The following is a 20,000-nucleotide window of genomic DNA, read 5'->3' on the forward strand; positions in this document are numbered from 1 at the left end:
TATATATATATATATATATATATATATATATATATATATATATATATATATATATATATATATACATACACACACACATACATTTATATACATATATATATATATATATATATATATATATATATATATATATATATATATATATATGCATATATATACTTGTATATACAAATACATATACATATACATATATAAACATGTGTGCAGATATATACATATACATTTATATACATAAACACATACATACATATGCATATGTATGCATATACATATAATGAATGTAGATATATACAAATACAATTATATACATAAACATATACATACATATATATAATGTATATATACATATAGATACATATACATACATTTGCATACATATACATACATACATATATATATATATATATATACATATGTATACACTTATATACATATACATAGATATACATACATAGATATATATACATATATGTCTACATACTTATACATATACATGTATATATAGATATATATACACAATACAATGACACACATACATATACACATAATAGAGGGAGATGGAGATGGAGAGATGCGAGATTATTCCTACGAAGTGTCTGAACATTTCTCTCTTCCGCCGTGACATCCTTGTCCGCCTCGACGGAACATCCGCCAGTTGACCTTCCACCGGTAGAGGCTTGACGTATACGCTGCCGTGGGAGGGGGCAGTAGAAGGGGTTGTAGCCAGGGAGCGCAATTATTCAATGTTGCTCCATTGTGTCTCCTGTCAGGCCTCGTCAGCACCCTCCCCCTCCCCCCTCCCCCCTTCTCCTAACCCGCTTCCTCCGTGCTCTTTACGAAGTTGAGTAATGCCCCTTAACCTGCGAAATACCAGTGGCCTCCGCCGATCCATCCGCCAAGGTGATGCGTTCTCAGGACAAGCTTTGCTTTCCTCCCTTTCGATATATCCCCCTGCCCGCTTCCCTCGGACCTGGGAGACTCGTCCGGGATGTAGTCCTTTTCTCATACCAGCAGGAGAAGTGACCAAGCGCCCATGACCCCTTCGCGTACGGTTAACCTGCGGAGGAACGGGAAGCAACTAGGCAAGGCGGGCATACAAACAAGCGCGAATAGCCCAAACCGGTAGTTAAAAACGGCTCAATGACCATTCATCAAGGTCTAACCTCAGAGGGATTCAATGGCGGGCAGCCGACCTTGACCGTAGATTAAAGGGCCTCAGAACTCAAGGGCGGTGACGTTGCATATGCTCCGAGAAGTCCACCCTTGCCATGAGACATGCTTTGTACCAGGAAGGAAGAGGGAATAAAGATAGGAAAGAGAAAGAAGGAAGATGGGAAAGAAAGGAGAAGGAGTGGGACCATAAGTGATCACAACAGATTTGGTTCATGAAATAAAACAAAAAGTTTAGCGAGATAGATATACAGTAGAGAACAAAACACATAAGGAAACAAGACATTCATGATATCAACAGTCCATCTGCTATTACCTACGCATCTCACTTTGGCCATTTATACCCATGAATATCTCCTAAAATTTAATGGGAAGTAAACTAATCCATCTATAATGTACTTGGCTGAGGACGCACAGGATGGCAGGGAGAGGACGCGAAGTTAAGCGGCGTGTGCTTTATCGCACGAGAGGTCATGCTGGCCTTGTGAGAGCATGCCGTCGAGTATCAATCAAATTGGCCCTTTTGCCGCTCGGCAGCTTTGCACAACTTTCTGTTTGTCTATCCCCCAGTCGATCTAGCTATCTGTCACGTCTGTTGATCTGCCTTACAGTACGCACACGTGAACATTACACTCACACTCACACACACACTCTCTCTCTCTCTCTTTCACACTCACTCTCTCTCTCACTCTCTCTCTCACTCTCACACACACACACACACACACACACACACACACACACACACACACACACACACACACACACACACACACACACACACACACACACACACACACACACACACACGGGTCGAGTCATGTAGGTGTATCGGGCTGAACAGGATGAACTTTAACATAAAGATCCGGATTCAGAGCATCTGCATTCCGGTGTCGTAATCTACAGGTATTTATGGAGTCAACTTTGCCCTTATGTGCGTGGAAATTTCGGAATCGTATGGTCACTGGATTCCCCTTTTTTCCATACCGATTTTCGAGACGAATATAATTCATTCCAAAGCTTTGTGCGGAAGATCGTCAGATTGCGGGCAATGACTAGTTTTTTTTCTTTTAAATAGAAATGATAATCTGTAGATTTTCGGCTTACATTGTGGATTTTCAGATTTGATTTAGATAGGGTTTTGAAAAAAAAGATCGTCCACATAACGTTTTATAAAAAGCAAAACAAAAAAGATAACCCACGTTCCCAATTTTTTTTTGGTTTTATAGAAATGGTAATCTGTAGATTTTCGGCTTACATTGTGGATTTTCAGATTTGATTAAGATAGGGTATTAAAAAAAAAAGATCGTCCACATAACGTTATAAATAAAAAAAACGTACCTAAAAAAAAGGTAACCCACCTTCCCACATGACACCGATGTCACATAGCTATGAAAATGCACACGAAAAGAAAGGAGTATCAGTAATTCCCATGCCGCGATGGGCGAGCAGCCAAGTCTCTTCCAGCATCGTCGTATTCTTCGCGGAGACTTTACGAGTGACGGGAGTTCATCTGTATGATTGGGGACATAAAAGCTTCTGAATCCCGTGTGTGGATCGCTCGACGGTTTGTTCTGTCGAGCCGCTATTATGCCTCAGTTTTTTTTTTCTTTTTCTCTCGACTTAAACCTTGATTTAACATATTCGTTTGGTTGAGAGAAGGGTGGATAGGTAAGCGTTATTTCGTGTTCTTTTGATACGAAATAGAAGCTAACGTCTTTTTGATCCTGAGCGTTATAATATACCATTTAAAGAGGTATGGCCGAATAATCAGAATGGTTCCACGAGCCACCGCACACCATTTACATTTCGTTGAATAAAAAGGCGAATTCAATTTCTAACGATCCCAGCTCGGCCTTATCGAGAAAAAAAAACAAAAAAACTTCACATTCGTAAGGAAAGTAGGGAAGCCTCATTCCCCACATGGAAGGACAGCTCGTCGTAAAACTTTTTTAATCCGATGGCAACGATGAACGCCCGAAAACACTCTGTTGTTTCTATTTTCGTTCGTACGAATAACGGCCAATATCGGACAATAAAAATGGCTGATCCTAATTATTTGCAGAGGAGGATGACGTAAGTGGTGTCCTCTGGTATCAGGACGAAGTGGAAAAGCAACAGCAGTGATAGGAAGTGTTAGATAGCAACTGGTGTTTCGTCTTGGGAGAAGCTTTCGGTCATACAAGTAAACGAAAGGAAATGCGCTTGATCTCGCCGGAAAAAAAGAGCGGTTTTTAATAAGCGTCAAAACGAATTCTCTCCTTCGAGGAAAACGGAAGGATTGATATAAAAGGCCACTCCCCTATTTCCTGTCTGACTGCATCACCCTAAAGTTCGATCGGCTTCCATTGGCCACAGCTGGCCAAAGACTCTGCGTTCCTTTGAAGTTAGCATGTAATCCTCAGTGACAATTAAAAGTTTGGGTTACAATCATTTGTCTCGTAATTGAGGGGAGCAAGGAATTTTCTCCTTAACCCCACTCGACATTTTTCTCCTATATTCTCCTTCACACGAACACCCTGACACACACTTCCTTTGGCTTTTGAGATTGCAACCATTGAACTAATACACCACAGCCTTTAGTTTCCGAAAGGTAAGCGTACTACTATTTGGCTCTATTATCACCGGCCCAATATCATTCACATGTGGAACATTCATAAAACTGTATTTTTGTGCAACTCCCTGCAATACGCAGATCAAAGGGCCCGCCATGATTTATGATTGATTCACTTTATCTCGCGTTGTTTACAAATTATACAGGATTCACATGCAAGTCAAGGAATGCAGTTAATCTACAGTGCATTCAACATTTACAACCAATCATATCGTAAATCTAGATACAGAATGATTTTTTCTTGTCGCCATTCTATTGAACAATAAAATAAGTCAAAGGACATATCAGAAGATAACGACACTGGCTGGAGCTGCAACCATTGCGCAATCGATGGTTGTCGCCTACCAGGGACATGACCGAAACCGCGTATGGTAAATGTATAGTAGCAAACAGCACTAAAACTAGTTAGAAGAGCCGCCATTGTAAACATCGTTTTGTTATGCATATATCCAAATGCGTTTTATTACCCAAACATGATGACAAACACACTCCGTGATTCCGAGCGGATCATATGATACTGGTGTGACTCTTCCATCATATTGACATTATTACACATGTGCTCAAGTATTCATAAGTGAATGGTTTCGTATGTGCACAGTTACATGTATTTGTATACATGATTATTAGATAGGTCGTAGTATGAAGAATGACGTGTGGCATTTTACAGTTCTAAAGCGTTTATTAAAGAATTTAAATTTAGTTTCCAGTACATGTGCGAAGACGTGTATGTAAATGTTGCAAAGAGCATAGTTGACTTTGCATATTTTCATGGATGATTCTTACCAAATGGTCGTACTTTTGTGTTTATGATAAATTCCTGTGCAAGCATGAGCTCCTATGCAAAAACACGTGTTCAGCATATGCGCACAGATATGCGTATATGAGTTAATAAGTGGTTTGACGGATGACAATAAATGCAACTTATTCGTTGAATTGGCGGAGTATGCGACGCTAAGAGGAGTGCCTCGTTCGAACAAGCAGAATGAAAGCAGAACAAATCCCTCCTTTGTTTACTTTGATCAGTGGCTTCAATTTAACCGGCGGGGAATAAAAAGCGGACGCAGGTCAGAGATCCGGACAAGTATTGTGGAAGAAGACAATGTTAAACAACACAGGTTTAAGATAGCAAAGAGCGGATGCGTTCTCCTCCTGTTTTGCTTACGGCGATATGAATAAAAAAATAAAAAGCGTGCAAAATAGAAAAAAAGAATAAAAAATGGTTATTATAGAATAATTAAAATAAGAAAAATTGACTTTGAGGATATCCCTTTCTCTGAACGTTTTGTACAGGACCTTCGATCGAAACTTATTTTTTCATTCTTGACCTCGTTTCCAAAGCAATCTTCCGTAAAACCATTGTGGTTATGAGTAGATATAGGAAAAACAAATAGTAGCACTATAACGATAACAAATTGAATTAATAACAATGATAAAACAAAACAAAACAATCGCAACAATTAAAAAATAGAAAAGAAAAAAAGAACTGAATGAATCACTGGCAGCCTAATCTCTGTTGTCCTTTCACATTCATCAGAACTATTATTTGCAACCAGACGCGGTTGCAGAACCCATAGGTTTGCTAAGCATTAAGCCTTGCTTTGCTCAGCCTTGTCTCAGCTGCGGGGCGGAGAACTCTAAGCGTCATCGTGGTGGTTAACGCAGCGTTGATTTATTTAATTATTTTTTACAAGTAATGCTCTAAATGATGGGTCAAGACAAGACTCTAGTATGCCTGCTGTAAATCAGTGCTAGTAAGCAAACAGTACAAAGAGTTTCAATGTATTTTCCGTTGCTTTTTGTCGGTTGTGATAAAAAGAAGCCAGAACAGGATATCAATCGTACATTTGAATTTTCTGCAACACAACTACATGAGACAATTATATTATTATTTAAGATAGCGGTTATTTAAGATTTACATTATATATTTACACTCGATTGGTTTATAAATATAACCAATCTAGCACACATCACACACCCTTCGCACCGACAGAGGAAATGCGTCATGTATCTTAGTTTTCCGGACAAGCACTATGATAGAGCAAAGAAAGAGAGAGAAAAGGGGGGAGGGGAAGGGGAGGGCGAGAGGGAGGGGGAGGGCGAGGGGAGGGGGAGGAAAGGTATATCCTAGGATAACCGTGGCTCATAGTGACGGTTGAACAGACTTCGTCAGGGGATAATCCCGCGGGATTTTCCCCCTCGACTTGGCGGGCGGTCCCATCGCTTGGGATTTACATACTCGACTGGCAAATTTCTGCACAGCCCCTCTTTCACGCGGCGAGGCGAGAGTCAACCAATGGCACCTTCTGAGCGACCTCTTCTCCGCCGCTGCCTATGGTCATATAACTAAGAAAATAAATCCTGCTCGGTAGGTCGTGAGGGGAAACCTACCTCGTTCCACACATGTACAAAAGTGATTTATATTATTGCTTTTAACATGAGGCTTCCATCCTCATCTCTTCATATCACGACCTTTATTTTTACAGCCACGGATGTTAGATAAGTAGTTTTACGAGCCACTGAATAATAAAATGTGTAAAACCGATAAGATTGAGAGAAATATCACTCACTCTCCACCCCCCCCCTCTTGCCTCTCCCATCATCCGCCCAAGTGACCTCTAGCAACCTTGTGTGTGTGTGTGCTTGCGTGCTTCCATGTGTGTGTGTGTGTGTGTGCTTGCGTGTGTGTGTGTGTGCTTGCGTGTGTGTGTGTGCTTGTGCTTGCGCGTATATGTGTGTGTGTATGCTTGCGTGTGTGCTTGCGTGTGTGTGTGTGTGTGTGTGTGTGTGTGTGTGTGTGTGCTTGCGTGTGTGTGTGCTTCCGTGTGTGTGTGTGTGTGTGTGTGCTTGCGTGTGTGTGTGTGTGCTTGCGTGTGTGTGTGCTTGCCTGTGTGTGCTCGTGTATAAAAAAATATATATGTATATATATGTATATATATATTTTATACATATTTATACATATTTATACATATATATACGTACACATATATGTATATATCAGAGTGATTAGGCATATAAATTCATAGATATGCCTATTTTTTCAGGATATATAAATATATATTACATTTATATGTTAGATAGGGTAAGAGTCATATAGGTATATAATACTTATTTAGTGTAGATTGATACATATATATGTATATATACACATATTTAGGTATTATTGAAAGTTAGAGGTAGATTGAGATCAGTATAGAGGTGAATTGATATACTGTATATGGATAGAGATTCATTGTAGATGTTTTGCTTGCCTGTGTGTTGTGTGATTGAGTCAGAGTGTGGATGAGATATCATATATATGTTGTGTGTATTAATTTTGAGGTAGGAGTTACTAGAGTGGTATTATTGACATTTATATTCCGTATTTTTAGTCATAATATAGGTGTTAGTTAGACTGTTGATATGGGTAGTTTGACTTTATAGTAATGGTATGAGTTCATATATATATGTTATTTTATACATAGTGATGGAGAGTTTGACAGTTATATGTATTGATATTTTATTTTTGTTGTATAGAGATTTACATAGGTGATGTAGATCGATGTTGTCAGAATATATGTTATAGGTAGTGACTGGTATTGAAGGATTTTTATACATATTGATGTTTTACTTATATAGTTAGATAGATTCAAGATTGACAATGATACACATATGAGGTGATATACACATTTAGGGTAGATGACACATTGAGGTTTATATCATATAGGGTGTTACAAATATAGGGAGTAGATACAGGAGAGGTAGCTTGGCATGTGTGCGTGTGTGTAGCCTGTTGGCGTGTGTTGCTCACTTGTGTGTGTGTAGGGCTTGCCTGTGTGTGCGCGTGTATAAAAATTGGACCTAGGGATAGTGATACAGTGAGGTAGAGACTAATTATATGGTGATATGAGTATTTTTGGGTTTGTGCTCTTATTGGGTTATTTAGAGTCAGAGTGGTAGAGTAAGATGTAAGTTAGCGGTGTGCACTCATAGTGGGTGATGTTAGTCTGAGAGGTTGTGTCACTGTAAGGTTTTTGTAGTATGTGTTGTTAGACTGTCTTTGTTGGTTTGTAAGATTCTTAGAGGTTTAGACATAGATTTGTATATACTCATTTAATGTATAGATTTATACATATAGGTTTATCACATATATTTAGATACTATTATATGCTACTATATTCACATTTTTGTTATATACACATAGATGTACTATATTCCCACAGATTTGTTATATAAAAACAATATGTATTTATATCGTATATATAGATTTTATAGTATTTAGGTATATATACATATATAGGTATATATTTTTTCATATATATATGGATAAATAATCAACTTATGATACTATCTACATATATAGATGGATATATAATACATATGCATCTAGACATATGTTATTATAAATTTATGGATACATAGGTCATATGTTTATATACATATATATCTGGATATATAAACATAAGTATAACATACATATATATTTGGACTATATGATACATATGTATATATTACTTAGTATATATGGAAATATATACATAATGCCTAAAATACATATGTATATTATAACTTATATGGATACATATACATCTGTATATATACTTTATATATGGATATAATTACTTACTGTATAGTATACATATACTATATGTATAGATCTACATATGTATAAAATAATCATATATATGTATATACCACATATTTGATATAATATACATATATGTATATACACTATCTGTATAAATATAAACATATATGTATATCACAGATTGTATATATGCACATAATGTATATATACACATTATGTATATATACACATTTATGATATATATACACATTTATTTATATATACCACCTTATATGTATCTATAACATTTATGTATCTATACACATATGTATATAATATGTAAATATTATTTATATAAATTCAGGTATATTAAACATATTATGTATATTTACATATATCATGTAGAATATACATATATATATGGATATATATACCATATATATGGGAATAAATATACCTCTTTATATACTGTAATGGATAAATATACATAATTTATATACATATATTTATGGATATTTATAACATATGACATATATACATATGTATATATTCAAATATGGATACATATACTATGTATATACTATATATATGTATATATATACATAGCTTTATATACATATCTATATGGATTATATACATAATGTATATATACATATACTTTATGGTTATATTATACATTGTCATATACATATATATATTGATATATATTTCATTATGTTATAAATAATACATATATATGTATATATAGACATTATGTATAAATATACATATTTATGTATATAGTACATAAGTACTATATACACATATCTAATATGGATATATGAATTACAATATATTATGGATATGCATTTACACAAATAATATGGATATATATAAATTTATATGGATATATATACATATGAATGGATATATACCCTATATATGGCGATATATCCAATTTTATATGGATATATATACACATATATATGGATATACATAACATATATAGGATATATACACATATATATGACAATATACACTATATATGGATATATCTACACATATATATGGATATATATACACTTTATATGGATTTATACACATATATTATGGATATATATGCGATCATATATCCATGAATATATATAATAGTAATGTAGATATATACATATATTTATGTATATAGAATATTCTTACATATAATACATTTGTATACCTATTACAATACATTTGTAAGATATTCAATACTTATGTATATATTATACATACATATGTAGATATATACATTACATGTGTATATATATTACAGACATATGTACAATATTATACAGTACAGATGTATATATATACATATATTTGTATATATATTAATAATATTTTTATTTATACATACATATGTTTTTTTATATTCAAGACATATGGTGATTTTACATACATTAATGTTTTATATACATAATAGTTTATATATACCCTTACATTGTTTATATATACCATACATATGTTTATAGATACCATATCATCATGTTTCATATACATGCATATGTATATTTTACATTGCATATGTATATCTATACTTGCATATGGATTATATTTCATTGCATATGTAGCATATAGACTATGCAGGATTATATATTGACTTGTTATGGAGAATATACATACTTATGTAGATGTATACATATCTTTATGGTAATTTAGACTGGTCCAGTGGTTGTGTGTATGTCTGATGTGAGATTGACATACATTTGGTATATTGTTCTGTATGTGGCTTGTTAGTTTGAGATAGGAGAGTGTGATGTAGTGTGAGAGTGTGATGGGGTGTGGGTGAGAGTGTAGTGGTATATATATGGGGAGTCGGGTGTGGGACGGATACATGTGTGTGTCATATTAGAGTACTTGTGACTACTTGAGTGTAGAGACTCTGTGGGTTACATGTGTCACTTTGGGACTATGTGACTCGAGAGAGTCAGAGGTGTGAGTATGTGTGTAGATGTGATCACGTTGTGTATGTGTTTGGCCTCGTCGTGTGAAAGTGTGTGTCGTTGTGAGGACCAATGTGGAGATCATGTGTTAGAATGATTTGGAGTCTGTGTTAAGTCATTGGGTGTCAGGTTACAGTCTGTTTCTGTCAGTGTAAAGATTTTGAATTTATGTTAGTTTCATGTTCATGTACTGAGTCTGTCTGGAGTTTGTCTGTGTCTGTCTGTGTGTGTATGTGTCAGTAAGTAGTGTTACTAGTGTCTGTAAGTGTGTGTCATGAGACTGAGTGTGACTAGTGTGTGTGTGTGTCATCTCAGTGAAAGACAAGGGACTAGTAGGGTCTTTGCAGGGTCTGAGAGTGTACAGTGTTGTGATACTCGTGATTTCTAATGAGTTGAGAGATGTCACTGTTGATTTTCTCATCTTGAAGTGTGTGTGTCTGGTTTCCTCTTGAGTGTGGGACTGTGTGAATACCTCACTCACTCTCTCTTGTTGAGTGTGTTTGATGATTGAGAGTGAGTGTTAATAGAGGATGAGTAGTGAGTGGCGATAAAGTAGTTTAACTCTCAAGTGATTGAAGATTAAACATCACACAGTGTTAGTCGGAGATTCACACTAAGTGAGAGACTGTGTTAAACATTCAGATTTGAATGAGAGTGTTTTAGTTTTAGTTAGTGAGTTTCTGATGATACACAATTTTTGTGTGGCAGTGTTAACTCAGTATGATTCTTAGTTACGCTCACTACAAGAGTTTGTGTGTCTGAGTTCTTTCTCTTATTTGAGTGTGATGTGTTTTAGTCTGGGTGTCAATTTGGATGCTGTGTGTAGGGGGACCTCAGTGATAGTCTGTTAGTAACAAGTGATTTATGAGCGGTCTGTTGTCGTGTGTAGTGTGTGTATGTGTGTCTGTCTGTATGTCTGTAATGTGTGTGTATGTAATGTGGTATGTATGTGTGTGTATGTTTGTGTAATGTCTTGGTGACGGTATGTATGTGTATATGCTCTGTGTGTGGTTGTATGTGTGTGTATGACTTGTGAGTGTATTGGTGTGTCATGTCTGTAGTGTGTATGTGTGTGTCTTGTTACTGGTTGCTGGTATGTCTGTTGTGTGTCATGTGTGTGTAAGTATGTGTTGTGTCTGTACTGCGGTGTGTATGTAGGTGATGAGTATGTTCTTGAGGGTCAGTCTGTGTGTGTATAGTGTGTGTGGATGTATGTGAGTGTACCTTGAGAGTGTCTGATGTGTGTGTAATGTGTGTGTATGTATGTGATTGTGTGTCTGTGTGTGTATTGTTCTGTTAGTGTGTATGTCTGTATGTGTTGTATGTGTGTTATTGTATGTTTGTGTGTGTATGTGTGAAGGGGTATGGTATTGTGTGTGTATGTGTGTGTGTCAAGTTCAAGGTTGTGTGTATGTTAGTGAATGTAAGTATAGTGTGTGTGTGTGCTGCTGTATGTATGTTAAGCTATTGTGTTTGTATGTGTGTCTGTATTTTAAAGAGTCGTGTTTGTGTGTATGTATGTACAGTGGGTGTCATTCATCGTGTCTGTTTGTAGTTTGTGTGTGACTGTGTAGTATGTATGTGTGTGTAATGTTGTGATGTGTGTAGTAAATGAGTGTATGTATGTGTGTATGTCAGTAGTGTGTATGTGGGATTCTGTAGTGTGTGTGTCTGTGTGTCTGTATGGTGTGTGTGTATGTATTGTACATGTTGTTGTGGTTGTATTTGTGTATGACTGTGTGGTATGAGTGTATCATGTATGTGGGTAGGGTGTATGGAGTGTCTGTCATGTTGTTTGTAGTGGAGTGAGAGAGTGATGTGTTCTGTCTGATGAGTGAGATTGGCGTCTGTGAGTGAGTCATGTGCTGGTGTAGTGTCTGTAGTGTCTTGCTGTTGAGTTCTGTGTGTGAGTATGTTTGAGTGTGTGTGTGATATGTTGTGTCTGAAATGAGTGTGCATATGTGTGGTCATGTCTGTGTGTGTCTGGGTGTGATCTGTGTAGTCTGTAATGTTGTGTGTGTTGGATGTGTGTTTGGTAGAGTTGAGTGTCGTGTTCTGATGGGTCCTTTGTGTGTGTGTAATGTTGTGTCTGTTGCTGTGTCGTCTGTGTCTGTGAGTTTTCAGTGTTATCATAAGTGTGTGTACAGTGTAATCATGTATGTGAGTGGTTCTGTTGTGTAACTGTATGTGTGTTTTATGTGTGTGTGTGTGAGATTCTGTTTGTGTCTGTGTGTTGTAATGTGTGTCTGATGTGTGTGTATGTGTGGGTCATTTGTGGGTGTGTGTCATGAGTCTGTGTATGTTGGTCTGTCTGTGTGTCAGTCTGTGTGTGGATTTGTGTCTGGTACAGTGAGTTTCTGAGGGTCAAGTCAGTATTGTGTCTTTGTGTCGGATCTGTGTGAGTCCTGTTGTGCTCGTGTATGGATGTGTGTGTCTATGGTGTAGGTCTGTGTGTGTTCAGTTTTTCTGTACTTTGTCGTGTCATAGTTTTCTGTTGATTGTTTGTACGGCGGCTGTTGTTACTGGTGTATGTCTGAGTTTAGTTTGTATGTAGTGTATGTTATGTGGTGTGTTGATGTGTGTGGGTATGAGTTGTATGTCGGTGTGTGTATGATTAGTGAGTAGGCTGTAGTAGAGTGTGTGTATGTGTGTATGTATATGATGTGTGAGTGTATGTGGTTGTATTTGTTATGTCTGTGTGTATGATATGTTGTATGTATGTGTGTCTATGGGAGTATGTAGGTGTGTGAGTGTATGTGTGTGCTGGGTGTCGTTGTCGGTGTGTATGTGTATGAATGTGTCTGCTGTGTGGGTATGTCTGTATGTATGTGTGATGTCTGTCTGTACTGTCGGCAGTGTGTCTTGTATTGTCTTGATTTGCGTGTAGTGTTAGTATGTATTTGTTGAGTCGGTAGTAGGGTATTGTGTGTGTGTCTGTGTGTGTTGTGTGTGTGTGTGATGTGTGTCTGTATGTGTTGTGTAATGTGTGTACTGTAAACTGTGTGTGTGTGTGTTGTGTGTGTGTGGGTAAGTATTTGGTAATGTATGTCGTGGATGTCTGTTTGTCTTGTAATGTGAGTTGTATCTGTGTGTTGACATGTGTGTGACGTACAGTGTGTCAGGGCCTTTCAGTAGTGGTGTGCTGTGAATTAGTGTCTGGTCTGTGTTGAGCTAAGTCATGTAATGACTGAGTAGTAGTCATGCTGGCTTGTGTGTGTATGTCTGTACTGTGTCGTGTGTATGTAAGTATAGAACGTGCTGACTGTCCTGTATGGAGTGGGTCATGTATGTATAGCAGTCGGTGTAGGTGGTATGTTTGTTGTAGTGTAAGTGGGTAAGTATGAGTGTAGTGTATGTGTGTGTTTGTGTGTTTCTTTAAGTGATAGTGTTGTGTGTCATGTCTAGTGCGGTGTATTGTGTATGTATGTGTGTTCGTGTGTACATGTCTTAGTGGTGTTTTCTGTGTGTTGACTGTGTGTGTCTTAGTGTATGTCTTGAGTAGTATATTAGTGGTACTGATCCTGTTAGTTTCTGAGTGTCAGAAAGTGCTGTGTCATGTTGTTGTCTTTCAGTGAGAGTCAGATTGTCTTTCTGAATAGTAGATCAGAGATACATACTTTGAGAGTCAGAAGTCATACTGAGAGTGTAAGCTAGTATACAAAATGTGAGCGACTGGATTATTTATTTTATTATACATATATTATACATACTTGCATATTGATACATACATATATACATACATTCGATTTACTTAGAACAGTAATATATAAATACATACTTATATAAACTGATATACATACATATATATACATTAAACATCACTTATATATATTCATTATATACAGTACATATTATATACTGATATACATACAATATATGAGTATGATATACATTCTATATAATACTTAGTAGAAGACATATATATCACAGATAGACTTTACATATTTATATTCATAGATATTTCATACATATATTCTTACATCTAACATACATACTATACATATATATATACATATATATACTTATATATATACTTATATACTTACATATATATACATTATACATAATATATATACATAATATTACATACTTATATATACATATATACATACAAAATATATACATATATTACATTAAAAATATAGACTCAATATTTCATAATACTTATATACTTCCTACATATATTCTTCATATATACATAATATATATACATATATACATACATATATATAGACAATATATACATACTCCTCTATATCTTATATACATACATATATTACATATATACAACATTATACTATACTTTATACATACATATATATACATATATACTGATATTTACATATATACCATACTATATATACATATAGTATACATATATACATACATATATATACATATACATATACATACATATATATACATATACATACATACATATATATACATATACATACATACATATATATACATATACATACATATATATACATATATACATACATATACATATATACATACATATATATACATATATACATACATACATATATATAACACATATACATACGTACATATATATATACACATATATACATATATACATGTATACATACAATCAAATATACATACATATAACTTTTATGTATGTATATATGTATGTATGAATATATGCATGTATTTATGTATATATGCTTGTATGTATGTATATGTGTATATGTATGCATATATGAATATATGTATATAAATGTATATGTGTATATATATATGCATATGTGTATCTATATGTATATATCTATATGTCTGTAAATATGTAAATATATATATATATATATATATATATATATATATATATATATATATATATGTATGTATATATATATATGTGGTGTGCTGTGTGTATGTCATACCTATATGGCTCCTTATCGTTCATATGTATATATGTATATATGTTTGTATATATATATATATATAAATATATTTATATATGAATATATGTATATCTATATCTATATATGTATGTATGTGTGTGTGTGTTTGTGTGTGTGTATGTGTGTGTGTGTGTGTGTGTATGATTATACCATTATCCGACCCATATGAATCCTTCAGCCATCGTCTTTGATTACTTAACTTATCACAAAAAAAAAACATATTTTCAACACATAATACCAAACGTGGGAAAAAACAAGACCTCAGCCGATTTGTCTCAGCCTTGAACCGCCCGAGGCAGACCAGGAAGGAAGGGCCTCCACGCGAGTCCGAAGCAGAATTCTACTTCTGTGGCAATACAAGAGAAAGTACAGTAAGTGGGAGACGTGGATGGAGGAGAGGGAGAGGGAGAGGGAGAGGGAGAGGGAGAGGGAGAGGGAGAGGGAGAGGGAGAGGGAGAGGGAGAGGGAGTTGGAGAGGGAGAGAGAGAGGGAGAGGGAGAGGGAGAGGGAGAGGGAGAGGGAGATGGAGATGGAGATGGAGATGGAGATGGAGATGGAGATGGAGATGGAGATGGAGATGGAGATGGAGATGGAGATGGAGATGGAGATGGAGATGGAAAATGAGAGAGACGCGAGATGGAAATGAGAGAGACGCTGGAGAGGAGAGATTCACAAATCGTTCCCAAAACGCAAATCGTCCGTACGAGAGGAAATCACCCGAAATCCGACCACGCCACCAGGAAAGTCCCAGTCCAGTGATGTCTCAGGGTCGCGTCCATCCCTCGGCATCATCTGGCGTCTCGCTCCGAAAGGAATTCCTGTTCTGCGGACGACGGCGGCGGCGGCGGGTCCGACGAACCTTTAGCCGAGCCGGAACTACCGTATCGGCGGTCACTCGGACGGACTTTTTGCCGTCGGAACAAAAAAATTGGTCAAAAGGGTTAATGTCACCTCTGAAGCCTTACGTAACCTGTGGTCCATTTCTGTAAGCCACGCGCGAACAACAAGCCTATTTATTATCCTGTGATCGACTTCCTACACAAAAAGATAGGATAACCTTGGCAGTGACGGGTAAGATCAAGATAAGAATCCATTGTGTAATTCACTAAAGACAATCCATTCTGATGGTTACAAGGTTACACACGCTCTACAAACGTAAATAATGTTGATCAAGATTGCAACAATAGATACTGATAAGAATGCAATACCTTTACAACTGTTAGAAGAGTAATAGAAGATATCAATATTACGGTTCTTGAAATGAATTATTTGGAGTCAGAGTTTGCCTGGCATCAAAATACAAGTGGAAGGATTGAATTCGGCGCTAATTAGCTTCTGGCATCGAGTGATTACACGCTAATTAGCTTCTGGCAGTGGATGATTACAATGAAACAACAGAACTGACATATCTTGGTAACAAGTGCCAGATTGTCTTTGGCACTACTTGAATAACTGCAAGTTGTCCTTGGTAAAATATAAACAGCGGATGACAGATCTTGGCACCATAAGACCAAAAGGTGCCAAAAATTCTTGGGGCAAATACTTGACTGATGTTGAAATTCTGGCACCATGGGAAAATCTAGTATATTGATGCCACGCAGATTACTCCAGCGTAATGACGAAGATCAGGTAATTTGTTTGTCATCATTACAAATTGAATCTAAAAGAAGATAATTTGATTTTGAAATTATTAAACTTCAGGTCAGATACTTAGATTTAAGATAAGATAACTAAATTTAAGATAATCTGCTTGAAGTCATGGTTTCAGTTAACATTTTGTGATTAAGAGATCGTACTTTATAGTTAGTGTACCAGAGGCTTGATAATCTATAATATTGCTTTCAATCATTCTTCAGATGTAGACCGATATATGCGTTGATAAGAAATAATGATTTAGTTTGAACGGAGAACAGGATGTATAGCTAGTCATTGTATCGCAATCAATCAAATCAAATAAACATTATCTATCAATTGCTCACTTACCATATGTATCGTAACTTCCTGTATAACATCTGTCTTTGACTTCTTTGACTTCCTGACTGGCGCCGCGCTTGAAACAGGGATCATATTATACGATCAAGTGGCCATATGTTCCGCGAGTAAACAAATTTGTTGACTGCGAAGAATAAGGAACGATGCTTTTTTTTGTTTTTGTTTTTTATTTTACGTCTCCGTGACCTAAGCAAAAGTTCAAATGTGTTAAACCCAGAAAAACAATGACGAAGCAGTCGTTTGTGCTAGACCGCTGGAGTGTGGAAGTCAAAAACGGGTTTGGGAGCGACTTTTCAACCTCAATTTGTGACTGAATATTCAACATTCTGTAACTTTTCCGTAGAAGAGATTTGAAATTACGCGATGCAATGCAAATGGGCATTCCAATAGAAAACGATATTGTCTTTACAGATAGTCATTAACGCATTCTTACTTATGCAACGATGTGCAACCTGAATGAACTCTACGGAAGCAAATCTCCAAACAGTTCTTTCATCTCTGCATATCAAATGATTCAAAGCTTACTCATGCCCGAGCAGACGGGGTGGCATACAAAGGACAAAAACTTATGGAAAAAATCTCTGCATTTTAATTGGGAACTGGTCCTACGCTTCCGCGACATTGCCTTAATTCTATATATACGTCATGGATATACATATATATGTATATATATACATATATATATATATATATATATATATATATAAATATACATATATACAATATATTGTATCATTTATATATATCTATATATATATTTATATGTACATATGTATATATATGTATATATATGTGTATATATATGCATATGCATGTGTATACATATGTATATATATACATATTTATATATATATATATGTATGTGTATATATATGTATATATTTATATGTATGTGTATATATATGTATATATGTATATATGTATATATATATATATATATATATATATATATATATATGTATGCGTATATATATGTATATATATGTATATATATGTATATGTATTATATATGTATATATATTATATATATATATATATTATTATATATGTTTGCGTATATATATGTATATATATGTATATTTACGAATATATATATTGCGTATATATATTATATATATATATATACATATACATACACATATATATATCATAACATATGTATTATAATATATATATACATATATATTATGTATGTGTATATGTAGATAGATAGATAGATAGATAGATAGATAGATAGATAGATAGATAGATAGATAGATAGATAGATAGATAGATAGATAGATAGATAGATAGATGTGTATGTATAGATATATGTATGTGTATATATATGTGTATGTATATGTATATATATATACATGTATATATTTATATATATACATGTATATTTATATATATTTATATATATATAAATATAAATGTGTGTGTGTTGTGTGTGTGTTATATGTGTGTATATGTATATATGTATGTATGTATGTACATGTATATATAAATGTATATATATAAATGTATAATATATATGTTTTTACATATATATGAATACAGGTTATATACATATGCATATAACATATATCTATCTATCTATCTATCTATCTATATATATATATATATATACATATATACATATATACATACACTTATACATATACACATATACACACACACATGTATATATATATATACATATACATATGATGTATATGTATATGTATATGTATAATGTATGTATATATATATATATATATATATATATATATATATATATATATATATATATATATATATATATATATATATAAGCTTCCTCAACGATATACAACATGATTTTTTTAATACGTCTCTGCTTATCTGTGAGTTCACACATACGTAAATATGTAAATGTAGAGAAAAGAATAACATCAACATGTAAACGAGCGAGCATAATTGAGTTGAACAGACACGTAGCCAAGTGCACATGTATCCATTTAAATGCACATGCACACCTCCGTACTCATGTGCACGCACGCACCCAAGCAACTAGAACCCCCCTCCCCCCTTCCCCAGCCCTTGGAACATTCAGACAAGGACAAATGTACACACGCAAATACTCACTCACATACATACTTATACGCATTTATGTACACCTAGTCACACATACACAGTCAAGCGCGTACAGCAGTTGATCATCATGCAGATCCACCCATTTTAACTCATACATGGAATCATTCCCTCTCATACAAGCAGTAGAATGCACACAGCATCGAAACCCAGCAAAACGCTCGTTCGCCACGCAAGAGAAGGCTAGGAGAGAGAGAGAAGCAAAGGAATGGCGCTGGGCGGTTCAAATGTTTGGGCTGCAATAGCGAACGGACAGAGAAAGTGAATAAGAGCGTGTCTGGTTGCAGCATCACCGCGCCTTGCAACCCGGGCACCGCGGAGCAAGCACGGAGACCTGCGCTGGCCCGTGAGAGACCCCTCCTGCTGTGGCGCGCCGGCCACCCGCGACGGTAGACGACGGACGGGGCTGGCTAAACTAAATGTCTATTTGCCGTTGGTTTTATGCATTACGGTCCGGGGCAGCGCAGGGCATCATCGGCTTTCGCCCGGAGGTGGCGTTGTGGTACACATGACTGAAGAGGAAGAAATGGCACTGTACCTTTAGCGAAGATTGCCAAGGCGAGAACTAGCACGAAGGAGAGGGCCATGTTAGCTAATGTAGGGCAGACAGCAGCAGACAGCGGCAGGGAGGCTGGATGGTTCCCTATGTGTGACTGATCACTTGCGAGGCACGCGGCCAACTGTTCACCTCTGGCGCGCAC

General features: G+C 35.6%; 1 protein-coding gene across 2 annotated transcripts in view; it reads right to left on the bottom strand.

Moving 5' to 3' along the window:
* LOC122259021 (carbonic anhydrase 2) overlaps positions 1-19,996 on the bottom strand; it is a 186,771-nt gene extending 166,775 nt beyond the window's left edge. Inside the window, exon 1 of one of the 2 annotated variants that reach the window (XR_015191965.1) lies at positions 19,838-19,996. Coding sequence is in view for 1 of the 2 variants with exons in the window: in XM_086548131.1 (XP_086404257.1) it covers positions 19,838-19,886 (49 nt within the window). In the remaining variant the exon portion in view is untranslated. The remainder of the gene's footprint in view (positions 1-19,837) is intronic. The other variant, XM_086548131.1, reaches the window with a different exon arrangement.
* Between the last annotated feature and the right edge of the window lie 4 nt (positions 19,997-20,000).

The sequence above is a fragment of the Penaeus japonicus genome, unplaced genomic scaffold (genome assembly GCF_977035675.1).
Source record: "Penaeus japonicus unplaced genomic scaffold, GWHDUDI00000001_assembly GWHDUDI00000020, whole genome shotgun sequence".
Classification (NCBI taxonomy): Eukaryota; Metazoa; Arthropoda; class Malacostraca; order Decapoda; family Penaeidae; genus Penaeus; species Penaeus japonicus.